At 58.2% G+C, this 27056-nt stretch overlaps 3 protein-coding genes across 3 annotated transcripts; all 3 read right to left on the reverse strand.

The window, feature by feature from the left end:
* Positions 1–3821: 3821 nt before the first annotated feature.
* Positions 3822–4133, reverse strand: LOC144733688 (histone H4). The gene has a single exon (XM_078615714.1). It carries the CDS (start codon positions 4131–4133, stop codon positions 3822–3824), a length of 312 nt encoding a protein of 103 aa, XP_078471840.1.
* Positions 4134–13531: 9398 nt separating this feature from the next.
* LOC144733819 (histone H1.2-like) lies at positions 13532–14259 on the reverse strand. Its single transcript, XM_078615828.1, has one exon. It carries the CDS (start codon positions 14194–14196, stop codon positions 13534–13536), a length of 663 nt encoding a protein of 220 aa, XP_078471954.1. The 5' UTR covers positions 14197–14259; the 3' UTR covers positions 13532–13533.
* A 2156-nt stretch (positions 14260–16415) lies between these two features.
* On the reverse strand, positions 16416–26731 carry LOC144733689 (uncharacterized). Its single transcript, XM_078615715.1, has 2 exons — positions 26335–26731; positions 16416–16894 (listed from the first exon to the last, which is right to left on the reverse strand). The coding sequence occupies exons 1-2, from the start codon at positions 26729–26731 to the stop codon at positions 16434–16436; spliced, it is 858 nt and encodes a 285-aa protein (XP_078471841.1). The 3' UTR covers positions 16416–16433.
* Positions 26732–27056: the final 325 nt, after the last annotated feature.

Here is a 27056-nt window from a genome sequence, read left to right on the forward strand (position 1 = left end):
CGCCCGTGTCCAACAGGATCCGGGTGCGCTGCCCGTTCACCTGGCCTTCCACCAGCGACGTGGCTCCCGTTATCCCTGCCACCAGCTCCCGCAGCCAATCGCCCGAGGTCCCTGCGCCCTTGGGTGTTGTCGTTGTAACCTGTTTATGGATCACTCGCTCGCCATTATTATTACAGCTGGTTTGGGTCGGGTCCACGTCGATTTCATCCCCCGGTGGTCCCCTCTCTAGGGGGGGCTTAGTGTTTGACCTATGCATCGGCCTCGCACGGGCGAGCTGAGGGCAGTCCCTCATGAGATGCCCTCGACGGTCGCACACATAACACGTCCTGGGAGGAGTGGCGGCTCTGTGGCGAACTTTCTGCCCACTCCCTCCTCCCCCCGTGCGCTGTTGCTCATACTCTGCTTCTAGTCGGGCTATCCTTCCAGTTAGCCCTCCTACCGCGGAGTCTAGGTCCCCCATTTCGGATCGGATGGTCTCAACGGAGGATTGCACCTGGGTTACCTGGCCGGCTATATCTCCCATGCCGGTCTGTAACCCAGCTACCCAACCCGGGGTTGTCTCGCGGGACACTGGAGGTTCTCTTTCCCGGCCCCTTACCGTCCTCGCGAGCTCCTGTTCCTCCTCCTCGTCTTCCGAGAGCAGGCTCGCAATGGCGCGCTCTCGTCCCAGCCCCCGGAGCTGCGCGCGTTCGCTGTGAATTCTTTCACACTTACGTGCGCGCTCGACAAGGGTGTTAAAGGGAAGACGTGGGCAGCTCATGTCTGGCTGCCACCACGCCGTGCGAGACAGGTACCGCTGGATTTTCTCGGCAGCCAGTTCCTCAATAACCTCAGTTGCGTACCCCGGGCGTGCGATCTTTGTTAACTCGCGCACATCCTCGGCGTAATCACGGAGATCTTCGCCAGGTTGGCGACGGCGCGCCTCTAAGGCCGATTTTGCTTCCTCCTCGTCACGTGTGCCAAAACGCTGATCGAGTCGGCGCATCAGCTCCTCTAGCTGTGTCTGTGCGCTCGCGGGTAACGCTTCTACAAAATCGGCTGCCCGCCCATCAAGATTCATATTAAGTTGACGTACTGCCTGCGCGTCCGTCCATCCATTAATTTCCTTGGCCCCTAAGAGATTGCGGGCGAATGCCTTCCACGAAGGGGCCCCCCGGCCGGTAAATATCAGTCTTATTTTAGCGTGAGGTAACGCGGGGGTCCGTACCGCTTCCGACACCAATTTGTGGGGGTCGCTAGCCCCCGAGATCCCTCCCTCGATAATACTAACGGCCGGACTAACATCATCAATCGCCCCCCCGCTGCTAAGCGAACCGCCGCTAGGCTCCTCACCCAGGGTGTGGGAGCCGTCACCCGAGGATTCCCCTCCACCGCGGGTCCGCGTAGCAGGCATGGATAACCACGCACGCGCACACCCACACACAGCTCTGCACGGCACTCACCCAACCCTGACCACTCACGTTAGGATCGCGCACCTGTGTTACACACGTCGTGAACGTGCGCGCACACACGCATACAGCTCCACACGCGATACCCACTCCTGCGCCGCTCTGCGCCGCGCTGGCCGCCCACGTTACGATCGCGCACCTTGGGCACGCCGATTACGCACGCCGAGAGCTTACGCAAGTAACGAGCGCACGCAAGCGGGGCACACGCCGACACGACGACTCGTCCCCTCCCCCACTCGCGCGTGCACGTCAACACAAATATCGGACAAGGACGATTCTCCTCTCACACGGCTGCGTAGTCACGCCAACACACCAAAAGTGCTCTCCCCGGGCGTTAACGCACACACCTCCGTACCCGCACAATCGTACAGAGACCACGGCCTTTATGCGTACAACGACCACACACTCGCGAATGCAGTGCACGCTAATACCACGTTCCAAAAACACCCAACAACACGGTTTTGTTACTACGCTCGAGATTTTATTAGCCCTTGCTAACCAACCGAGCCACCCGTGTGTGTGTGCGGGACAGCAAGGCGCTTCTAACCCACACTCTGGTGCCGTGTAGCCCTATTCTATGCTGCGCTCTCTGCTAAACCGCTTTCCTACTCGTCCTTACCCCGAACTAACCCTCTCCTACGGATCCTACCCTCCGCTCTGAGGTGTTGTAAGGCGCGCAACACGATACCGTCTGTAGTCCTTGGTGACCTTGCGGCGCTCAGATCGTCCTGCAGACAATCTAGCGGCTCGCCCGATGACTCCTTCGTCGCTGACCCCGTGTCCAAACTCCAGAAGAAGAGAGTTCCCTACTGCCCCTGCGTTTTCTTTTAAACTATTCACATCAAAGGCTAGGCGCCCCCGTCCCGACCGCCTTGGTCTCTCGACCAATCCTGAGCCTAGGATTTCCCGCTCTTTTGCGATCCCGCCGGCCTTTGAACTTTCGACCAATCAGTCGTCCCGGGTCCTGATCCCAGCTATCTGCCTTGCTGACCCGTGTTTGTGTTTGTATGCGTTTCTAACTGCGGGGCTCTCTGAGCTCGCCATGGTCGTGCGATCTCAAATCCGCCCACGGCGCCGCAGTGTTACTTGGCCTGGGAAGGGTCCTGTCCAATTCCCTGGCCCTGAGAAACCGTGGGGTAACCCCCCTAGGGGGCCCTCGGGTGAAAACTCAGGGTAGGTGACCCGACCACGAGGCCCTACGTGGGTGCGGGTGCGTGTTTATGTGGGGGGGGTGATGGGGGGCAGTGCGGCGGTGGAAGCCGGGCGGCTCCCTGGCTCGGCCGAGCGGCCCCGTCGCTGTGGCACCACACGTGCTTGGCCAGCTCGCCGGGGAGCAGCAGTCGCACTGCGGTCTGGATCTCCCGAGAAGTGATGGTGGAGCGCTTGTTGTAGTGCGCCAGGCGGGACGCCTCGGAAGCGATGCGCTCGAAGATGTCGTTGACGAACGAGTTCATGATGCTCATTGCCTTGGACGAGATGCCGGTATCGGGGTGCACCTGCTTCATCACCTTGTAGATGTAAATGGCGTAGCTCTCCTTCCTGCGGTGGCGTCGCTTCTTGCCATCCTTGCGCGTAGCCTTGGTCACAGCCTTCTTGGAGCCCTTCTTGGGAGCAGGAACCTTGGCCGGCCCAGCGCTCTTTGATGCGGGAGGATCGGGCATGTCGACGCGTTGTAGGCAGCTTCAGGTCAGAACAGACGGGAAGCGAATGTGGATGTCGGTCGCGCGTTGAGCTCCTTTTATAGGAGGCGAGATGCAAATCAGAGGATCGTAGTGCGCGGCGCTGCTGAGTGGCTCTTTTAGTACCATCCCTCTCCATCAGCGTCCAATGAGAAACGCGGACGCGATGTTCACTTTAATATCGATTTTTACTGCAAATATAACACAATGTAATGTCCAAACATGTATATTAGTGAATTGCAGCCATGGCATTGCCTTTGTTTTAAAAAGGATGACGAGAATACCCAATACAGTATATTGTGTTTTGAGCGTGGGTTTTTTTGTTTCTTACGAGGGATTGTTTCACCACTCGTCTAATACGGCGCACGGGCGTTTTATGAACGCAATTTGGAAAAATACAAGCGCTCGGTGAAATACCAGAAATGGGTACTGTATTAACGCGTTCAAGAATCACGCCTTGTTAAATGTGACGTGTCGCGAATACCTTGATTTCTTTCATTCATGTGCAAGCAGATGAAGATTCGCCAACTCAACAAGCAAACGTCCACCACGCTCACGAGGAATTGGCGCGCAACAACCCAGGACATGTGCTCCATTTAGAAAGTATTTGGCAACACTGGCGCAAGCAGTTTCGAAGAGGTGGGTGGCTCTGAAAAGAGCCTTTGGGTTGGCTTAGTGTGCGAGAGATGGGCGCTCAGCCTCCGAAGCCGTAGAGAGTGCGGCCCTGGCGCTTGAGGGCGTAGACCACGTCCATGGCGGTGACGGTCTTGCGCTTGGCGTGCTCCGTGTAGGTGACGGCGTCGCGGATGACGTTCTCAAGGAAGACCTTCAGGACGCCGCGGGTCTCCTCGTAGATGAGGCCCGAGATGCGCTTCACACCGCCGCGGCGAGCGAGGCGGCGGATGGCGGGCTTGGTGATGCCCTGGATGTTGTCGCGCAGCACCTTGCGATGGCGTTTTGCGCCTCCCTTGCCGAGCCCCTTACCGCCTTTACCGCGTCCAGACATTCCGACTACTTCTGACAAAGCTCGCGAGAGACTGCGCGCTCAGCTTGCAGCAGCAGCCGCCTTTATACCCGAAGCGTGGTGACGTCACCGACCACCCCTGCCCTCCGCGATGGCTCCGCCTTAAACCTTAGACCTTTAACCTCTGTGACGAAGAAAACCCTCCACTGTCGTCAATAACACTTCCTTGACATGTATAATATGCGACGTTTTGGGCAATGACCCTTCTTCGAAGCACTCTGTAATGATATTGGCACACCCGCAGCGAACGCGAGAGGAACGCGATCTGTTGCAAGATTGCACGTGGAGTGAATAATCGGTGTAAGGTCTTGTTTTCAAGTGAACAAGATGAACTAACTTTATAATCGTGTGAAGCTAAACGGCTTCCAACACAATAGTTGAGTGAACGTCACCAACTAGTTCTCCCAAAGTAAGAAAGACATTGCAAACAATGCGATATTTACGTATAGAAATTAATTTTAATAGAGAAGTTTAGATGGTGCACCGCAATGTTTACAAAACAAAGTGAAAAGGCGAGAACGAGCGAATGAAGGCAAATTGAGTAAAGCTGTCTGGAATCAATACCTTTTTAGACTAAATTCCATATTTGGCACCAGTAACATGATGACGGAATGAAGAGGTGCAACACATAATTCGGACGTCGCTGAGATTACTCTGCACTCCGTTCGAGTGAGGGAGCTGCCACCCGCCTCGCCTGTGTTTGTGATCCCTGCTTTCGGGCTCGATTACTCCCATCACATCAATGCTTAAAACACATCGAGTGGGTAAAATGTTATAGTTAATTTGGCGAATGTACGTAACTTATCCAATCTACACAAATCCTCACGATTGAACTGCACCAAGCGTCGAGCTCCTTGATCAGGGCCGAGGCAAGGCGAGCAACCATCGCCACGCCGTAAATGGGTTTGACTTACAGAATATGGCACGTGTGGGGGTCGCTAGCCCCCGAGATCCCTCCCTCGATAATACTAACGGCCGGACTAACATCATCAATCGCCCCCCCGCTGCTAAGCGAACCGCCGCTAGGCTCCTCACCCAGGGTGTGGGAGCCGTCACCCGAGGATTCCCCTCCACCGCGGGTCCGCGTAGCAGGCATGGATAACCACGCACGCGCACACCCACACACAGCTCTGCACGGCACTCACCCAACCCTGACCACTCACGTTAGGATCGCGCACCTGTGTTTCACACGTCGTGAACGTGCGCGCACACACGCATACAGCTCCACACGCGATACCCACTCCTGCGCCGCTCTGCGCCGCGCTGGCCGCCCACGTTACGATCGCGCACCTTGGGCACGCCGATTACGCACGCCGAGAGCTTACGCAAGTAACGAGCGCACGCAAGCGGGGCACACGCCGACACGACGACTCGTCCCCTCCCCCACTCGCGCGTGCACGTCAACACAAATATCGTACAAGGACGATTCTCCTCTCACACGGCTGCGTAGTCACGCCAACACACCAAAAGTGCTCTCCCCGGGCGTTAACGCACACACCTCCGTACCCGCACAATCGTACAGAGACCACGGCCTTTATGCGTACAACGACCACACACTCGCGAATGCAGTGCACGCTAATACCACGTTCCAAAAACACCCAACAACACGGTTTTGTTACTACGCTCGAGATTTTATTAGCCCTTGCTAACCAACCGAGCCACCCGTGTGTGTGTGCGGGACAGCAAGGCGCTTCTAACCCACACTCTGGTGCCGTGTAGCCCTATTCTATGCTGCGCTCTCTGCTAAACCGCTTTCCTACTCGTCCTTACCCCGAACTAACCCTCTCCTACGGATCCTACCCTCCGCTCTGAGGTGTTGTAAGGCGCGCAACACGATACCGTTTGTAGTCCTTGGTGACCTTGCGGCGCTCAGATCGTCCTGCAGACAATCTAGCGGCTCGCCCGATGACTCCTTCGTCGCTGACCCCGTGTCCAAACTCCAGAAGAAGAGAGTTCCCTACTGCCCCTGCGTTTTCTTTTAAACTATTCACATCAAAGGCTAGGAGCCCCCGTCCCGACCGCCTTGGTCTCTCGACCAATCCTGAGCCTAGGATTTCCCGCTCTTTTGTGATCCCGCCGGCCTTTGAACTTTCGACCAATCAGTCGTCCCGGGTCCTGATCCCAGCTATCTGCCTTGCTGACCCGTGTTTGTGTTTGTATGCGTTTCTAACTGCGGGGCTCTCTGAGCTCGCCGTGGTCGTGCGATCTCAAATCCGCCCACGGCGCCGCAGTGTTACTTGGCCTGGGAAGGGTCCTGTCCAATTCCCTGGCCCTGAGAAACCGTGGGGTAACCCCCCTAGGGGGCCCTCGGGTGAAAACTCAGGGTAGGTGACCCGACCACGAGGCCCTACGTGGGTGCGGGTGCGTGTTTATGTGGGGGGGGTGATGGGGGGCAGTGCGGCGGTGGAAGCCGGGCGGCTCCCTGGCTCGGCCGAGCGGCCCCGTCGCTGTGGCACCACATAGCCCCCCGGGGTGCCAGTCCCCGTCCCGGGTTGACTGGAGCACCTCGCCTGGGTTGCCCCCACGAGGTATCGCCGCGGGGTCCGCGGGATTCGCCCGGCCCTTGTGGCTGGCCTCGGGGGTGGCGGCTCCGTCTCCTGGGGCTCCGGCGGTGGTCTCCTCCTCCATTCCAACGGCTCCCCTCGGTCTCCGGCACCTGCGGGCTGGGGAACAAACTCAGAGGCGGTGGGGTTTAAGGGTCGCCGTCCTCGTCGCCCCCGGCCCCGCCCGGGGCCCCTCGGAGCCCGGGGCTCCGTGGGGCCCATATACTGCGCGAGGCCCCCGGGCACGGGGGGTGGGGGGACCCCGGGGTTTCGGGGTACTTGGACGGCGGGGCTCCCCCCCTCGGGGGCTGCTCGCCACGGCTTCAGTCGGCGGATGTTGACCACCATCTCCCGGCCCCTCTCTCCTCCCTGAATCAGCACCGTCCATGGTGAGATCTGCCGTCTCACAATCCAGGGTCCTCGCCAGTAGGTGGTCAGCTTCCCCACCTGTCCGGCACCGACGCGGGGAGTGTACAGCCACACCTCGGAGCCCGCAGTGTAGAAGGGGGGCTCCATACGGGGTCGGGCGCCCTGCTCTTGCCGCTGGTGCGCGGCCTCTCCGTGCGGGTAGGCTCGGCCCCTGGCCTCTCGCAGGGTCTCCAGCAAGTGCTCCATGGGGTGGCTCCCTTCCTCCCGTTGCGGCGGAGGGACACCGAACAGCAGATCTGCGGGCAGGCGAGACTCGCGACCAAACATCATTAGGAACGGGGTCTGTCCTGTAGATGTGTGAACGGCGGTGGTGTAGGCGAACAGGGCATAGGGGAGGTGTTCGTCCCAGTCCTGTTGATTCGCGGCCGCCATGCGTTTAAGCTTCCCGGCCAGAGTCTGGTTCATCCTCTCTACCATCCCGTTTGCCTGGGGGTGATATGCCGTGGTTCGGTCCTTCTGGATCCCGAACTCTCGGCACAGCGCCTGGAATAGTTCGGCCTCGAATTCACTACCCTGGTCGGTAATGACTCGTTCGGGGATCCCGCACTTAAGTACGTAGTTTTCCACGAAGGCCCGGGCCACTACGAGGGCTGTTTTATCCGGGATAGCCACCGCCACGGGGTAGCGGGTGAAGTACTCCACCGCTACAAGAATATATCGGTTGCCCCGGTGGGATCGTGGAAAGGGCCCCTGCAAGTCGATTCCGACCAACTGATTCGTCCGACTGACTCGGAACGGCCTCAGGGGTACCTGGTACCTCGCCGGCTTTTGCCCACACTGCTGGCAGGCCCGGCAGCCCTGCACCCAGGCGGCCACATCTTGTGCCAATTTAGGCCAGAGATACTGGCGACGCAGAGTCTCCCGGGTGCGCCGTTCCCCATCATGGCCCCCGAGCGGGTGGTCGTGTACCAGTCGTAGTAGTTGGGGTCGCACATGGGCGGGAACGCAGATGCACCCAGGCTGCCCAGCGTCGGCCAGTTCCCTCACCACCCCGTTTTCCACACACAACCGGGCATACAAACCGCTCCAGGGCCCTGGTAGTGCATCCTCCTTCTCTCGCAGTGCCGCCTCCACCGCCGCCAGATCCGGATCTCGCTGCTGGGTCTGTCTCAGCTGCTCGTCGTTCAGGCCCGGGAAGGCGCAGCCGACGTCCTCCTGGATCCGTCCGATTGGGTCCCGAGCTGCGGGTCCCGCGCTTGCCGGGCGGTCGACGGGATCCTCGGTGCCACCTGCAAGGGTCTCTGTGGCGCACACTGCACTCTCTCTCGCTGGGGGGGGGTCAGTGGCCGCGGCCTCTCGGGGGTCCGTTGCCTGCCGGCAGCGTCCCCCCGTGAAACACGGGCAGGCCTCCTCCGCCCTCGTCTCGGCGAACACCGTGGGTCGCCTCGACAAGGCGTCCGCGTTTGCGTGCGTCCGGCCAGCCCGATACTCGATTTGCAGGTTGTACTCCTGCAACTGCGCCAACCACCGGGCCATCTGCCCCCGCGGCTCCTTGAATGTAAGAAGGAACTGCAGAGCATAATGGTCAGTGCGTACGCGACATCTCCTGCCGTACAAATACGGCCGGAACTGTTTGCATGCGAAAATTACGGCGTACAACTCTTGGCGGGTCACGCAATAGTTCAGCTCGGCCCCACTCAAGGTCCGGCTGGCGTACGCGATGACTCGTTCCGTCCCATCCTGTACCTGTGACAACACCGCGCCCAGCCCGCTGCTGCAGGCGTCGGTGTCCAAAATAAAATCGGTGGTAAAATCGGGGAAAGCGAGGGTGGGGGCGTGGGTGAGGTGATCTTTGAGAGTGGTGAAGGCCGTCTGGCAGGCCCCCGTCCACTGGTAGGGGTGCTTAGGGGAGGTGAGTTGGGTGAGAGGGCGTGCAATCTCACTGAATCCCTTTACAAATCGACGATAATAGGTGGCGAGCCCCAAAAATGATCTGATCTCCGTCAGATTCCTTGGCCGTGGCCACTCCACTACGGCGCGTACCTTCTCCGGATCGGTGTGCACGCCTGCCTCGCTGACGCGATGCCCGAGGTACCCCACCTCGCGTTGTGCGATGTAACACTTACGTGGCTTGAGCTTGAGATGAGCCGCTCGCAGTCGCTGGAACACCTCTCGAAGCCTGGACCAATGCTCAGACAAAGATCTACTGAACACTATCACATCGTCCAAGTAAATCAGGCACTGTTCCCACTGCAAGCCCCGCATCACCAACTCCATCAACCGCTGGAACGTCGCGGGCGCGTTAGTGAGTCCGAACGGCAACACTCGAAACTCAAACAGGCCCATCGGGGTGGTGAATGCTGTTTTTGGCCGATCCTCCTCCGTCATCTCCACCTGCCAGTACCCGGACGCGAGATCGAGGGTGGAAAAATACCGCGCTCCTGCGAGACTGTCGAAGGTGTCGTCGATGCGTGGGATGGGAAAAGCGTCGCCGAGGGTGACTGCGTTCAATTTTCGGTAATCAACGCAGAACCGAGTCGATCCGTCCTTTTTCGTTACCAGTACCACCGGGGCAGACCAAGGGCTCGCGGAGGGCTGGATTATGTTATCGCGTAGCATATCCGTGACTGCCTCTTTGATCTGGGTCCGTTCAGGCGCGCCCACTCGGTATGCGGGGAGTTTGATGGGTCGGGCTGCACCTGTGTCAATTTGGTGCTTGACCAGGTCGGTCCGGCCCACGTCCGAATCGTGCTCACTGAACACGTCGGCGTACTCCCGCAATAACCCGCGCAGCTGATCGGCCTCCCCCTTAGGTAAGGCTGCCCAAGACACATGTAACGCATCCTGCAGGGGAACAATCTCGGCTCGGGGGGTCGGGCCGACCCGCCAGGCCAGATCCTGGCTGTCCTCGGGGCGGCCAGGGTCCTCCGCCCAGAGTGCGAACACCGAGTCGTTCGAGTGGCGAGCGTGCAGGGGGTGTACGGTGGCTACCGGGGTGCGTCGTCGTATCATTGCCGGGGTACTGTGTGGGTTAAACACACGTATAAACAATCGGTCCCCATCTGCGTTTACCAACGTGGCGGATCCCACTATCCCATACCGTTTTGCCAACTCCGGGTGAGGAGTTAGCATTACCTCTCCTGATGGTCGGAGCGCGGGGTCGGTGGGGGATGTTGCCACCGGCACCAGCATCTCGGTGAGTGGGTCGATGGTGACTGCCGTCGCCAGGATAGCGACCACAGGTGCGAAGCGGGGGCGCGTTGGTTCTCGTCCCAGGAACGGTATCCGCTCGCCGTTGCTCTCCATGGTGGCGCATCGCTGGCGGGGTTGCACGTTGAGTCCCAGCCGTTCTAAGAGGTCGGTACCTGCGATACACTCGTGACACAACGCACTCGACACGTAGAACTCCTGGGTGCACACCTGACTGCCTATGCGGACCTCTAGGGTGGCTCTCCCCAGCAGCCCCATTCCGGCTCCGCTCGCCGTGTGCAGCGCGCGGTCCGGTGCCTGCAGGTGACGCACGTCGACCCCGATCGCGCTGCAGTGCGCTGCGCTCACGAGCGAGGCCACCGCCCCCGTGTCCAGCAGAATTCGGGTACGCACTCCGTTTACCTCCCCTTCCACGAGCGACGTGGCCCCCGTGATCCCCGCCACCAGCTCCCGTAGCCAGTCGCCAGGAGTCACCGTTTCTGTGGGCGTTGTTGTTGGAACCTGTGTGGAGATCACTCGCTCGCCATTATTACCGTCTTTTTGCATCGGGACCGCTTCGAATGCACCCCCAGATGGTCCACTCTCTAGGGGGCGTTGGGGTTTAACCCCGGCGCGTTTCTAGCGCGGGCGATCTGCGGACAGTCTCTCACGAGATGCCCTCGCCGGTCACACAGGTAACACGCACGGGGGGCCGTCCCGTAGGAGCCCCCCCGTCCGTTTCCTATCCCCCCTCCGGCACGCCGCTGCCCCGACTCTGCCTCTAGTCGGGCTACCCTCCCAGATAACCCTCCCACCGTGGCGCGTAGGTCCCCCATTTCGGATCGGATGGTCTCAACGGAGGATTGCACCTGGGTTACCTGGCCGGCTATATCTCCCATGCCGGTCTGTAACCCAGCTACCCAACCCGGGGTTGTCTCGCGGGACACTGGAGGTTCTCTTTCCCGGCCCCTTACCGTCCTCGCGAGCTCCTGTTCCTCCTCCTCGTCTTCCGAGAGCAGGCTCGCAATGGCGCGCTCTCGTCCCAGCCCCCGGAGCTGCGCGCGTTCGCTGTGAATTCTTTCACACTTACGTGCGCGCTCGACAAGGGTGTTAAAGGGAAGACGTGGGCAGCTCATGTCTGGCTGCCACCACGCCGTGCGAGACAGGTACCGCTGGATTTTCTCGGCAGCCAGTTCCTCAATAACCTCAGTTGCGTACCCCGGGCGTGCGATCTTTGTTAACTCGCGCACATCCTCGGCGTAATCACGGAGATCTTCGCCAGGTTGGCGACGGCGCGCCTCTAAGGCCGATTTTGCTTCCTCCTCGTCACGTGTGCCAAAACGCTGATCGAGTCGGCGCATCAGCTCCTCTAGCTGTGTCTGTGCGCTCGCGGGTAACGCTTCTACAAAATCGGCTGCCCGCCCATCAAGATTCATATTAAGTTGACGTACTGCCTGCGCGTCCGTCCATCCATTAATTTCCTTGGCCCCTAAGAGATTGCGGGCGAATGCCTTCCACGAAGGGGCCCCCCGGCCGGTAAATATCAGTCTTATTTTAGCGTGAGGTAACGCGGGGGTCCGTACCGCTTCCGACACCAATTTGTGGGGGTCGCTAGCCCCCGAGATCCCTCCCTCGATAATACTAACGGCCGGACTAACATCATCAATCGCCCCCCCGCTGCTAAGCGAACCGCCGCTAGGCTCCTCACCCAGGGTGTGGGAGCCGTCACCCGAGGATTCCCCTCCACCGCGGGTCCGCGTAGCAGGCATGGATAACCACGCACGCGCACACCCACACACAGCTCTGCACGGCACTCACCCAACCCTGACCACTCACGTTAGGATCGCGCACCTGTGTTTCACACGTCGTGAACGTGCGCGCACACACGCATACAGCTCCACACGCGATACCCACTCCTGCGCCGCTCTGCGCCGCGCTGGCCGCCCACGTTACGATCGCGCACCTTGGGCACGCCGATTACGCACGCCGAGAGCTTACGCAAGTAACGAGCGCACGCAAGCGGGGCACACGCCGACACGACGACTCGTCCCCTCCCCCACTCGCGCGTGCACGTCAACACAAATATCGTACAAGGACGATTCTCCTCTCACACGGCTGCGTAGTCACGCCAACACACCAAAAGTGCTCTCCCCGGGCGTTAACGCACACACCTCCGTACCCGCACAATCGTACAGAGACCACGGCCTTTATGCGTACAACGACCACACACTCGCGAATGCAGTGCACGCTAATACCACGTTCCAAAAACACCCAACAACACGGTTTTGTTACTACGCTCGAGATTTTATTAGCCCTTGCTAACCAACCGAGCCACCCGTGTGTGTGTGCGGGACAGCAAGGCGCTTCTAACCCACACTCTGGTGCCGTGTAGCCCTATTCTATGCTGCGCTCTCTGCTAAACCGCTTTCCTACTCGTCCTTACCCCGAACTAACCCTCTCCTACGGATCCTACCCTCCGCTCTGAGGTGTTGTAAGGCGCGCAACACGATACCGTCTGTAGTCCTTGGTGACCTTGCGGCGCTCAGATCGTCCTGCAGACAATCTAGCGGCTCGCCCGATGACTCCTTCGTCGCTGACCCCGTGTCCAAACTCCAGAAGAAGAGAGTTCCCTACTGCCCCTGCGTTTTCTTTTAAACTATTCACATCAAAGGCTAGGAGCCCCCGTCCCGACCGCCTTGGTCTCTCGACCAATCCTGAGCCTAGGATTTCCCGCTCTTTTGTGATCCCGCCGGCCTTTGAACTTTCGACCAATCAGTCGTCCCGGGTCCTGATCCCAGCTATCTGCCTTGCTGACCCGTGTTTGTGTTTGTATGCGTTTCTAACTGCGGGGCTCTCTGAGCTCGCCGTGGTCGTGCGATCTCAAATCCGCCCACGGCGCCGCAGTGTTACTTGGCCTGGGAAGGGTCCTGTCCAATTCCCTGGCCCTGAGAAACCGTGGGGTAACCCCCCTAGGGGGCCCTCGGGTGAAAACTCAGGGTAGGTGACCCGACCACGAGGCCCTACGTGGGTGCGGGTGCGTGTTTATGTGGGGGGGGTGATGGGGGGCAGTGCGGCGGTGGAAGCCGGGCGGCTCCCTGGCTCGGCCGAGCGGCCCCGTCGCTGTGGCACCACACACGCATTCAACAGCAACGTAATACACTGTCATGTGTTACCGATGAACTAATGGAAGCGCAGCAGCATCTGGTTCACTTTTTTAACTAAGTGGGTGGCTCTGAAAAGAGCCGTTGAGGTGGAGTGAATCGAGCGTCGTCCGATCGGATTCACTTCTTTGGCGCAGTCTTCTTGGGCTTGGCCGCGGCCTTCTTGGGCTTGGCCACCTTGGGTTTGGCGGCCTTGGCCTTGACGGTCTTGGGCTTAGCGACCTTGGGCTTCGCAGCCTTGGGCTTGGCTGGGCTCTTCGCCGCCTTCTTGGGCTTAACAGCCAACTTCACCTTTTTGGGGCTCTTGGCCGCCTTGGCAGCCGCGGGCTTCTTTGCTTTCTTGGGAGACTTCTTGGGCGCGGTCTTCTTGGCTGCCGCGGGCTTCTTCACCTTCTTGGCTGCCGCGGGCTTTTTAGCTGCGGGCTTTGCCGTTGACGACTTGGGCTTCGCCTTTGCGGCAGCCTTTTCCTTGTTGAGTTTGAAAGAGCCAGACGCGCCGCTGCCCTTCACTTGCGCCACGGCGTCTTTGGCCACGAGCTTCTTGATGGCCAACTTCACGCGGGCATTGTTCTTCTCCACGTCGTATCCTCCGGCAGCAAGCGACTTTTTGAGCGCAGGAAGAGACACGCCGTTCCTCTCCTTGCTGCTGGCCAGAGCCTTGAGGATGAGCTCGGACACGCTGGGGCCGACCTTCTTGGCCTTTGGAGCGGCGCGCTTCTTCTTGGGGCTTTTAGGCGCTGAAGTAGCCGCAGCTGGTGGTTGAGCAGGAGCAGTTTCCGCCATCTCAAGACGTCGCTTTTATCGCCTCGCCTCTTTGAAATCGAAATCAGCGCTCTCACGAATTCGAAACGAGTGTTCTCCAGGCCCGAGGTTATTATAGAAGCGGCGTACTGAATGCGGACGTCGCTGAGATCATCCAGAACTCAGCTCTGGTGAGGGAGTTGCCACCATACTCACTGTGTTTATCACGCCTGCCTTTGGGCTCGATTACTCCCGTAACGTTCATACTTACATGCATCTAGTTGATACATTATCACGAAGATCACTTCTTTAATGTACGTTACTTATGCAATATACGACAATGCTCACGATATAAATTATAATTCAAAACAAGTGAACAACCAACATTTGGGAGACATTGTTCGGTCAGGGCATGCTATGACGATTGTCGGTTTTCAAAAGTGTTACTGATGAACACTATTTAAAACGCACTCGAATTTTTTGCAAGACAAGATGCTTCAACAGACTACTCATATTTAATTCCAACGAAATATTTTCTATTTAAGTTTTGCCTCGCGCGCTCGCGATTCCTCCTCTCGCGCTATGGTGAGGACTGCGCGCCATGTCAACAGTCCCTTGTCACCGAACTTTTAACTGGACGTTTTAATCGAACTTTGAAATGAATAAATATATGGATTTTCAGATGGACAACAAACTGAAGAAATTTACTCAAAATTAACCGACATTAAATAGAAAGTTTAACATTTTACGTGGCAAGAGGTGAGTAGCTCACGCACTGCAGAAGGGTCGCGCGCCTTGAACAAGATCGAGGCACGGTGCACAATCATCACCACTCAAATTCAACTCAAGTGACTCTGCAGTCGAATGTTTAAAGAAAATATATAATCTTACGTTTAATGCACCGACAGAGTTGATATTCTAGGAGCGCAGGATGGTTCATCCGATGGGTTGTTTTTACTGCAATAAGTAACACGTATTTACTGCACTAAATAACACGAATGAGTAATCATTGGAAAGATGTTATTAACCATGTAAAAAATATTTAACTACACATATTTGTACCATCTTATTTGACAAGTAATATTATACTTTACCGAGTGTTGACATCCCCAGCGTTTACCAGTACTTTTTTGCTTACTATCAGCTAACACCGGCCACAACCCTGAGCTGATGTGCTCATTTGATCCCTTTTCTGACCGCTCAAAAAGAGCGAGTTTTATTCTTTAATAAACACGATTCTTTCTTCCAATAGGCATCCCAATTTATTCTAAACCATGTTCCATGATTGATGCAATGTTGGAATGCTGCTCAAATACCGTTCCTAAATTAGACATAAAGGGTATCTGGAATGAGCAGAGCATTCGTTTAATTGCGAGCAATTTGGGACGAGGGCAACTCGACGACGGTGTCCTTATTAAACAGGACCCTGCGGGGTGGGCTGGTAGGAACGAATAACCAAATAATATAAACATAATGTATTATTACACTTGTTAAGCCAGGAAAGCCCCACTGAGTCAAAAGGTTTTTGTAGGGTCCTGCCAAGTTTTTGCAGTAGGGGGCGATGTTGCTACACCTAATCGGACGATACGAAGGGAGAGATTGAGGCCTAGTTCTAGGCTTTAGGCCTAGCTGTATGCTTTAGGGCGCTGTGAGTTAATTTTTAATTTAAATGATTTAATGATTCATGTAAAAGCTTTAAATTTAAATGTTTCTATTTAAAAACATGAGGGAATGTAACATTGTTAAACATAACTCCCTTTCACACACGCGGGGGTACGACACGAATGGAGAGTTTCAGGCCTAGTTCTAGGCTTTAGGCCTAGCTGTAGGCTTTAGGGCGCTGTGAGTTTTTTTTTAATTTCAAAGTTTTAATTAAAAGCTATCTCAGGGAATTATTAGGGCGCTGTTAGTTGTTTTATTTAATTTCAAAGTTTTAATTAAAAGCTATCTCAGGGAATTATTAGGGAATGTTACACGTGTTTAGCCAGGAAAGCCTCATTAATTTAAATGTTTTAATTAAAAGCTGAGGGAATTATAAGGGAATGTTACACTTGTTTAGCCAGGATAGCGTCACTGAGTCAAGGTTTTCGTAGGGTCATGCCAAATGTTTGCAGTAGGGGGCGATGTTGACGGACGGACACATTAATCTATTGGTGGTCTGGTCCACTTCGTTCCTACCAGTATAACAAAACTCCTGTGTACGACTGTCCGAGCTCTTTGCAAGTAAGTGGGTGGCTCTGAAAAGAGCCGTTGTTGTGGTGGTAGAGGCGGCGGCGCGTTCACTTCTTTGCCTGAGAGGTCTTCTTGGGCAGCAGCACGGCCTGGATGTTGGGCAGCACACCGCCCTGGGCGATAGTCACGCCGCCCATGAGCTTGTTGAGCTCCTCGTCGTTTCGCACGGCGAGCTGCAGGTGTCGGGGGATGATCCTCGTCTTCTTGTTGTCGCGGGCGGCATTGCCAGCCAGCTCGAGGATCTCGGCAGAAAGGTACTCGAGCACGGCGGCCAGGTAGACGGGTGCTCCAGCGCCGACCCGCTGGGCGTAATTGCCCTTGCGGAGCAGCCTGTGAACGCGACCCACGGGGAACTGCAGGCCGGCGCGGGAAGAGCGGGACTTTGCCTTGGCGCGAGACTTGCCACCGGTCTTGCCGCGTCCAGACATTGTTAAGGGACCTAGGATGCAAAAAGCACTGGAGACAAAGTACGAACGATTTGTGACGTTGACACGCACCACCGGAGCGGCTTTTATAGCGGAGACGAGGATCGTAGAGCGCGCCGCTGCTGATTGGCTCCTCTCGGTCGAGTCCCGCCCTCTCCTTGAGCCACCAATGAAAAGCCGGGACGCGAGGATTCGATGTTGACTTTAATTATTTGTATCCATATATATTTTAATGCGGACACGCATCTTATGAATGAAACAATGCGATACACGTACTTAATAGGTTCAAGTTTTAAGCATGATAGAGTTAATTTATGGGCACGTGCTGGCAAGTCAAACTTATAAGCGGATTCCGCAAATATCAATGTATTATTGATTATAATCATCATTTTGAGGGACCGCATTGGTTATAAGAAATCATTGTGATAGCCTTGAGCTCGTGCTTGATCGCCCACGTGCCTATACGGTGTATATATATTTTCCTTTAACCGCCTGTTCGGGCAATTGTGGGGGTCGCTAGCCCCCGAGATCCCTCCCTCGATAATACTAATGGCCGGACTAACATCATCAATCGCCCCCCCCGCTGCTAAGCGAACCGCCGCTAGGCTCCTCACCCATGGTGTGGGAGCCGTCACCCGAGGATTCCCCTCCACCGCGGGTCCGCGTAGCAGGCATGGTTAACCACGTACGCGCACACCCACACACAGCTCTGCATGGCACTCACCCAACACTGACCACTCACGTTAGGATCGCGCACCTGTGTTACACACGTCGTGAACGTGCGCGCACACACATACAGCTCCACACGCGATACCCACTCTTGCGCCGCTCTGCGCCGCGCTGGCCGCTCACGTTACGATTGCGCACCTGGTGTACGCCGATTACGCACGCCGAGAGCTTACGCAAGTAACGAGCACACGCAAGCGGGGCACACGCCGACACAACGACTCAAGCCGCCGCCGCCGTGCGCGCGAGACAAACCGTACAACAATGCGCAGCCGATTACGCGCTCGAGCCGTGGGGTCGGGGGTCAGGGGTCCACCACCGCGCCGCACTTTACGCAAGTAACGAGCACACGCAAGCGGGGCACACGCCGACACGACGACTCGTCCCCTCCCCCACTCGCGCGTGCACGTCAACACAAATATCGTACAAGGACGATTCTCCTCTCACACGGCTGCGTAGTCACGCCAACACACAAAAGTGCTCCCCCCGGGCGTTAACGCACACACCTCCGTACCCGCACAATCGTACAGAGACCACGGCCTTTATGCATAGAACGACCACACACTCGCGAATGCAGTGCACGCTAATACCACGTTCCAAAAACACCCAACAACACGGTTTTGTTACTACGCTCGAGATTTTATTAGCCCTTGCTAACCAACCGAGCCACCCGTGTGTGTGTGCGAGCCAGCAAGGCGCTTCTAACCCACACTCTGGTGCCGTGTAGCCCTATTCTATGCTGCGCTCTCTGCCAAACCGCTTTCCTACTCGTCCTTACCCCGAACTAACCCTCTCCCACGGATCCTACTCTCCGCTCTGAGGTGTTGTAAGGCGCGCAACACGATACCGTCTGTAGTCCTTGGTGACCTTGCGGCGCTCAGATCGTCCTGCAGACAATCTAGCGGCTCGCCCGATGACTCCTTCGTCGCTGACCCCGTGTCCAAACTCCAGAAGAAGAGAGTTCCCTACTGCCCCTGCGTTTTCTTTTAAACTATTCACATCAAAGGCTAGGCGCCCCCGTCCCGACCGCCTTGGTCTCTCGACCAATCCTGAGCCTAGGATTTCCCGCACTTTTGCGATCCCGCCGGCCTTTGAACTTTCGACCAATCAGTCGTCCCGGGTCCTGATCCCAGCTATCTGCCTTGCTGACCCGTGTTTGTATGCGTTTCTAACTGCGGGGCTCTCTGAGCTCGCCGTGGTCGTGCGATCTCAAATCCGCCCACGGCGCCGCAGTGTTACTTGGCCTGGGAAGGGTCCTGTCCAATTCCCTGGCCCTGAGAAACCGTGGGGTAACCCCCCTAGGGGGCCCTCGGGTGAAAACTCAGGGTAGGTGACCCGACCACGAGGCCCTACGTGGGTGCGTGTTTATGTGGGGGGGGTGATGGGGGGCAGTGCGGCGGTGGAAGCCGGGCGGCTCCCTGGCTCGGCCGAGCGGCCCCGTCGCTGTGGCACCACATAGCCCCCCGGGGTGCCAGTCCCCGTCCCGGGTTGACTGGAGCACCTCGCCTGGGTTGCCCCCACGAGGTATCGCCGCGGGGTCCGCGGGATTCGCCCGGCCCTTGTGGCTGGCCTCGGGGGTGGCGGCTCCGTCTCCTGGGGCTCCGGCGGTGGTCTCCTCCTCCATTCCAACGGCTCCCCTCGGTCTCCGGCACCTGCGGGCTGGGGGACAAACTCAGAGGCGGTGGGGTTTAAGGGTCGCCGTCCTCGTCGCCCCCGGCCCCGCCCGGGGCCCCTCGGAGCCCGGGGCTCCGTGGGGCCCATATACTGCGCGAGGCCCCCGGGCACGGGGGGTGGGGGGACCCCGGGGTTTCGGGGTACTTGGACGGCGGGGCTCCCCCCCTCGGGGGCTGCTCGCCACGGCTTCAGTCGGCGGATGTTGACCACCATCTCCCGGCCCCTCTCTCCTCCCTGAATCAGCACCGTCCATGGTGAGATCTGCCGTCTCACAATCCAGGGTCCTCGCCAGTAGGTGGTCAGCTTCCCCACCTGTCCGGCACCGACGCGGGGAGTGTACAGCCACACCTCGGAGCCCGCAGTGTAGAAGGGGGGCTCCATACGGGGTCGGGCGCCCTGCTCTTGCCGCTGGTGCGCGGCCTCTCCGTGCGGGTAGGCTCGGCCCCTGGCCCCTCGCAGGGTCTCCAGCAAGTGCTCCACGGGGTGGCTCCCTTCCTCCCGTTGCGGTGGAGGGACACCGAACAGCAGATCTGCGGGCAGGCGAGACTCGCGACCAAACATCATTAGGAACGGGGTCTGTCCTGTAGATGTGTGAACGGCGGTGGTGTAGGCGAACAGGGCATAGGGGAGGTGTTCGTCCCAGTCCTGTTGATTCGCGGCCGCCATGCGTTTAAGCTTCCCGGCCAGAGTCTGGTTCATCCTCTCTACCATCCCGTTCGCCTGGGGGTGATATGCCGTGGTTCGGTCCTTCTGGATCCCGAACTCTCGGCACAGCGCCTGGAATAGTTCGGCCTCGAATTCACTACCCTGGTCTGTAATGACTCGTTCGGGGATCCCGCACTTAAGTACGTAGTTTTCCACGAAGGCCCGGGCCACTACGAGGGCTGTTTTATCCGGGATAGCCACCGCCACGGGGTAGCGGGTGAAGTACTCCACCGCTACAAGAATATATCGGTTGCCCCGGTGGGATCGTGGAAAGGGCCCCTGCAGGTCGATTCCGACCAACTGATTCGTCCGACTGACTCGGAACGGCCTCAGGGGTACCTGGTACCTCGCCGGCTTTTGCCCACACTGCTGACAGGCCCGGCAGCCCTGCACCCAGGCGGCCACATCTTGCGCCAATTTAGGCCAGAGATACTGGCGACGCAGAGTCTCCCGGGTGCGCCGTTCCCCATCATGGCCCCCGAGCGGGTGGTCGTGTACCAGTCGTAGTAGTTGGGGTCGCACATGGGCGGGAACGCAGATGCACCTCGGCTGCCCAGCGTCGGCCAGTTCCCTCACCACCCCGTTTTCTACACACAACCGGGCATACAAACCGCTCCAGGGCCCTGGTAGTGCATCCTTCCTCTCTCGCAGTGCCGCCTCCACCGCCGCCAGATCCGGATCCCGCTGCTGGGTTTGTCGCAGCTGCTCGTCGTCCAAGCCCGGGAAGGCGCAGCCGACATCCTCTTGGATCCGCCCGGTTGGGGTGGGATGATCCGTCTGTCCCCGGGCTCCTTCTGCAGGGGTTCCTGCGGCGCACACTGCACTCTCTCTCGGGGGGGGGAGTTTAGTTTCCGCGCGCTCCTTGGGTTCTGCTGTCTGGCGGCAGCGTCCCCCCGTGAAGCACGGGCAGGCGTCTCCCTCCCTCGTCTCAGCGCGCACCGCGGGCCGTCTTGACAAGGCGTCCGCGTTCGCGTGTGTTCGCCCCGCTCGGTACTCGATCTGCAGGTTGTACTCCTGCAGCTGCGCCAGCCATCGAGCCATCTGCCCCCGCGGTTCCTTGAATGTAAGGAGGAACTGCAGTGCATAATGATCGGTGCGCACACGACATTTCCTGCCGTACAAGTACGGTCGGAACTGTTTACACGCGAAAATTACAGCATACAGTTCCTGACGGGTTACACAATAGTTCAGTTCGGCCCCGCTCAGGGTCCGACTGGCGTACGCGATGACCCGCTCCGTCCCACCCTGCACTTGCGACAGCACCGCGCCCAGCCCACTGCTGCAGGCGTCAGTGTCCAAAATAAAATCGGTGGTGAAATCTGGGAAAGCCAAGGTGGGGGTGTGGGTGAGGTGGTCTTTGAGTGTGGTGAAAGCCGTCTGGCAGGCCTCCGACCACTGATAGGGGTTCTTAGGGGAGGTGAGTTTGGTGAGGGGGCGTGCAATCTCACTGAATCCCTTTACAAATCGACGGTAATAAGTGGCGAGTCCCAAGAATGACCTGATCTCCGTCAGGTTCCTCGGCCGCGGCCAATCCACTACGGCACGCACCTTCTCGGGATCGGTGCTCACCCCTGCCTCGCTGACTCGGTGTCCGAGGTACCCCACCTCGCGTTGCGCAATGTAACACTTACGTGGCTTGAGCTTGAGATGGGCTGCTCGCAGTCGCTGGAATACTTCCCGCAGCCTGGACCAGTGTTCGGACAGCGACCTACTGAACACTATTACGTCGTCCAGGTAAATCAGGCACTGTTCCCACTGCAAGCCCCGCATCACCAACTCCATCAACCGCTGGAACGTCGCGGGCGCGTTAGTGAGTCCGAACGGCAACACTCGAAACTCAAACAGGCCCATCGGGGTGGTGAATGCTGTTTTTGGCCGATCCTCCTCCGTCATCTCCACCTGCCAGTAACCGGACGCCAGATCGAGGGTGGAAAAATACCGCGCTCCTGCGAGACTGTCGAAGGTGTCGTCGATGCGTGGGATGGGAAAAGCGTCGCCGAGGGTGACTGCGTTTAATTTTCGGTAATCAACGCAGAACCGAGTCGATCCGTCCTTTTTCGTTACCAGTACCACCGGGGCAGACCAAGGGCTCGCGGAGGGCTGGATTATGTTATCGCGTAGCATATCCGTGACTGCCTCTTTGATCTGGGTCCGTTCAGGCGCGCCCACTCGGTATGCGGGGAGTTTGATGGGTCGGGCTGCACCTGTGTCAATTTGGTGCTTGACCAGGTCGGTCCGGCCCACGTCCGAATCGTGCTCACTGAACACGTCGGCGTACTCCCGCAATAACCCGCGCAGCTGATCGGCCTCCCCCTTAGGTAAGGCTGCCCAAGGCACATGTAACGCATCCTGCAGGGGAACAATCTCGGCTCGGGGGGTCGGGCCGACCCGCCAGGCCAGATCCTGGCTGTCCTCGGGGCGGCCAGGGTCCTCCGCCCAGAGTGCGAACACCGAGTCGTTCGAGTGGCGAGCGTGCAGGGGGTGTACGGTGGCTACCGGGGTGCGTCGTCGTATCATTGCCGGGGTACTGTGTGGGTTAAACACACGTATAAACAGCCGGCCCCCATCTGCGTTTACCAGTGTGGCTGACCCTACCACCCCGTATCGCGATGCCAACTCCGGGTGAGGAGTCAGCATTACCTCGCCCGATGGTCGGTGGGTTGGGTCGGCGGAGAGGGTTGCCACTGGCACCAGCATCTCGGCGAGAGGCCCGATGGTGACGGCCGACACCAGCGTAGCGGCCACGGGTGTGAAGCGTGGGCGATTCGGCTCCTGTCCTAGGAACGGAATCCGCTCCCCGCTGCCCTCCACCGTAGCGCATCGTTGCCGGGGCTGTACGTTAAGTCCCAACTTTTCCAGGAGGTCCGTTCCTGCAATGCACTCGTGGCACAACACACTCGAAACGTAGAATTCCTGTGTGCACACCTGGTTTCCTAGACGGACCTCGAGGGAGACCTTCCCCAGCAACCCCATCCCGGCTCCGCTTGCCGTGTGCAGCGCGCGATCCGGGACCTGCAGGCAGCCCACGTCCACCCCGAGCATGCTGCAGTGCGCGGCGCTCATGAGAGAGGCCACGGCGCCCGTGTCCAGCAGGATCCGGGTGCGCTGCCCGTTCACCTGGCCTTCCACCAGCGACGTGGCTCCCGTTATCCCTGCCACCAGCTCCCGCAGCCAATCGCCCGAGGTCCCTGCGCCCTTGGGTGTTGTCGTTGTAACCTGTTTATGGATCACTCGCTCGCCATTATTATTACAGCTGGTTTGGGTCGGGTCTACGTCGATTTCATCCCCCGGTGGTCCCCTCTCTAGGGGGGGCTTAGTGTTTGACCTATGCATCGGCCTCGCACGGGCGAGCTGAGGGCAGTCCCTCATGAGATGCCCTCGACGGTCGCACACATAACACGTCCTGGGAGGAGTGGCGGCTCTGTGGCGAACTTTCTGCCCACTCCCTCCTCCCCCCGTGCGCTGTTGCTCATACTCTGCTTCTAGTCGGGCTATCCTTCCAGTTAGCCCTCCTACCGTGGAGTCTAGGTCCCCCATTTCGGATCGGATGGTCTCAACGGAGGATTGCAGTTGGGTCATATTTTTATTCGTTTCCTCGCGTACCTGGGTTACTTGGCCGGAGACATCCTTTATACCCGTTTGTATACCGGCAACCCATCCCGGGGTTGTCTCGCGGGACACTGGAGGCTCTCTTTCCCGGCCCCTTACCGTCCTCGCGAGCTCCTGTTCCTCCTCCTCGTCTTCCGAGAGCAGGCTCGCAATGGCGCGCTCTCGTCCCAGCCCCCGGAGCTGCGCGCGTTCGCTGTGAATTCTTTCACACTTACGTGCGCGCTCGACAAGGGTGTTAAAGGGAAGACGTGGGCAGCTCATGTCTGGCTGCCACCACGCCGTGCGAGACAGGTACCGCTGGATTTTCTCGGCGGCCAGTTCCTCAATAACATCAGTTGCGTACCCCGGGCGTGCGATCTTTGTTAACTCGCGCACATCCTCGGCGTAATCACGAAGATCCTCGCCAGGTTGACGACGGCGCGCCTCTAAGGCCGATTTTGCTTCCTCCTCGTCACGCGTGCCAAAACGCTGATCGAGTCGGCGCATCAACTCCTCTAGCTGTGTCTGTGCGCTCGCGGGTAACGCTTCTACAAAATCGGCTGCCCGTCCATCAAGATTCATATTAAGTTGACGTACTGCCTGCGCGTCCGTCCATCCATTAATTTCCTTGGCCCCTAAGAGATTGCGGGCGAATGCCTTCCATGAAGGGGCACCCCGGCCGGTAAATATTAGTCTTATTTTAGCGTGAGGTAACGCGGGGGTCCATCCCACTTCTGACACCAATTTGTGGGGGTCGCTAGCCCCCGAGATCCCTCCCTCGATAATACTAATGGCCGGACTAACATCATCAATCGCCCCCCCGCTGCTAAGCGAACCGCCGCTAGGCTCCTCACCCATGGTGTGGGAGCCGTCACCCGAGGATTCCCCTCCACCGCGGGTCCGCGTAGCAGGCATGGTTAACCACGTACGCGCACACCCACACACAGCTCTGCATGGCACTCACCCAACACTGACCACTCACGTTAGGATCGCGCACCTGTGTTACACACGTCGTGAACGTGCGCGCACACACATACAGCTCCACACGCGATACCCACTCTTGCGCCGCTCTGCGCCGCGCTGGCCGCTCACGTTACGATTGCGCACCTGGTGTACGCCGATTACGCACGCCGAGAGCTTACGCAAGTAACGAGCACACGCAAGCGGGGCACACGCCGACACAACGACTCAAGCCGCCGCCGCCGTGCGCGCGAGACAAACCGTACAACAATGCGCAGCCGATTACGCGCTCGAGCCGTGGGGTCGGGGGTCAGGGGTCCACCACCGCGCCGCACTTTACGCAAGTAACGAGCACACGCAAGCGGGGCACACGCCGACACGACGACTCGTCCCCTCCCCCACTCGCGCGTGCACGTCAACACAAATATCGTACAAGGACGATTCTCCTCTCACACGGCTGCGTAGTCACGCCAACACACAAAAGTGCTCCCCCCGGGCGTTAACGCACACACCTCCGTACCCGCACAATCGTACAGAGACCACGGCCTTTATGCATAGAACGACCACACACTCGCGAATGCAGTGCACGCTAATACCACGTTCCAAAAACACCCAACAACACGGTTTTGTTACTACGCTCGAGATTTTATTAGCCCTTGCTAACCAACCGAGCCACCCGTGTGTGTGTGCGAGCCAGCAAGGCGCTTCTAACCCACACTCTGGTGCCGTGTAGCCCTATTCTATGCTGCGCTCTCTGCCAAACCGCTTTCCTACTCGTCCTTACCCCGAACTAACCCTCTCCCACGGATCCTACTCTCCGCTCTGAGGTGTTGTAAGGCGCGCAACACGATACCGTCTGTAGTCCTTGGTGACCTTGCGGCGCTCAGATCGTCCTGCAGACAATCTAGCGGCTCGCCCGATGACTCCTTCGTCGCTGACCCCGTGTCCAAACTCCAGAAGAAGAGAGTTCCCTACTGCCCCTGCGTTTTCTTTTAAACTATTCACATCAAAGGCTAGGCGCCCCCGTCCCGACCGCCTTGGTCTCTCGACCAATCCTGAGCCTAGGATTTCCCGCACTTTTGCGATCCCGCCGGCCTTTGAACTTTCGACCAATCAGTCGTCCCGGGTCCTGATCCCAGCTATCTGCCTTGCTGACCCGTGTTTGTATGCGTTTCTAACTGCGGGGCTCTCTGAGCTCGCCGTGGTCGTGCGATCTCAAATCCGCCCACGGCGCCGCAGTGTTACTTGGCCTGGGAAGGGTCCTGTCCAATTCCCTGGCCCTGAGAAACCGTGGGGTAACCCCCCTAGGGGGCCCTCGGGTGAAAACTCAGGGTAGGTGACCCGACCACGAGGCCCTACGTGGGTGCGTGTTTATGTGGGGGGGGTGATGGGGGGCAGTGCGGCGGTGGAAGCCGGGCGGCTCCCTGGCTCGGCCGAGCGGCCCCGTCGCTGTGGCACCACACAATGCCTAAAAATATATGTGCGTGAATAATTCAGTCTCTTAGTTTGCAAAATGTGAACTTCTTATCAGCTCGGGCTTGAAACAACATAAACCAATATCTTTGGGTTTAATAGTTAATATATTTAACCAAAATAACCCTTTTGTTGTACATTATGTAAACATGGTTTCCCAACGCTTATATACGACACCAACGTGTGATGTTGAAAAATATGAGCGGCGGGGTATAGAAAATGAACTTCATTGTCGCTTACGCCTGACGACTCGTGAGAGCCGTGACCAGCAAACGAAGGTTTCCGGCACCCGAACTTTGAAGGACACATGGAAGCGTTTTCATGAGTAAGTGGTGGCTCTGAAAAGAGCCTTTGTGTTGTGCTTTGAGGGCCGAGCTGGGCGTTCAAGCGCGCTCGCCACGAATGCGGCGGGCGAGCTGAATGTCCTTGGGCATGATGGTGACGCGCTTGGCGTGGATGGCGCACAGGTTGGTGTCCTCGAAGAGCGCGACAAGGTACGCTTCGCTGGCCTCCTGCAGAGCCATGACAGCGGAGCTCTGGAAGCGCAGGTCGGTCTTGAAGTCCTGCGCGATCTCCCTGACGAGGCGCTGGAAGGGCAGTTTGCGGATGAGCAGCTCGGTGGACTTCTGGTAGCGGCGGATCTCGCGCAGAGCGACGGTGCCGGGCCTGTAGCGGTGAGGCTTCTTGACGCCGCCCGTGGCCGGAGCGCTCTTTCGGGCCGCCTTGGTGGCGAGTTGCTTGCGGGGGGCCTTGCCGCCCGTGGACTTGCGAGCCGTCTGCTTGGTGCGAGCCATGGCTTGGTGAGGGCAAAGATTCTCACAGGCGGGGAGAAGGCGGCTTATGTAGCCCAGAGCGCGCGCTCACTGGTCAGCCTGGTCAGCGGAGTCGTGACGTGCGAAGAAGGGGAGCGTGCTGATTGGTTGGCAGCGTGCAATGATCTCGAGTCGTCAACTCTTCTTAATCAACAAAATGTTCACAGTTTGGATCATTTCAGAATGCCGCATCACGATGCAGTAGTACCCTTTGAGCGCCGTCGATGTCTTTAACGGATGTTATTTTCTCAAGCAAACACCTTTCCGAAAACAACTTTACAGTGCTCTGCATGATCTAAATAAAGTG

Source organism: Lampetra planeri, chromosome 48, assembly GCF_965212315.1.
Source record: "Lampetra planeri chromosome 48, kcLamPlan1.2.h2, whole genome shotgun sequence".
NCBI classification, from domain to species: domain Eukaryota; kingdom Metazoa; phylum Chordata; class Hyperoartia; order Petromyzontiformes; family Petromyzontidae; genus Lampetra; species Lampetra planeri.

What these genes read in the sequence shown, in the direction of transcription:
- LOC144733819 (XM_078615828.1), bottom strand. Translation starts at nt 14,196, where the DNA reads ATGGCGGAAACTGCTCCTGCTCAACCACCAGCTGCGGCTACTTCAGCG.
- LOC144733689 (XM_078615715.1), bottom strand. Translation starts at nt 26,731, where the DNA reads ATGGCTCGCACCAAGCAGACGGCTCGCAAGTCCACGGGCGGCAAGGCC. An exon ending in GCTCGCCCGCCGCATTCGTG is followed by an intron (nt 16,895 to 26,334) that starts GCGAGCGCGCTT and finishes CCGCTATAAAAG; the next exon opens with CCGCTCCGGTGGTGCGTGTC.
- LOC144733688 (XM_078615714.1), bottom strand. Translation starts at nt 4,133, where the DNA reads ATGTCTGGACGCGGTAAAGGCGGTAAGGGGCTCGGCAAGGGAGGCGCA.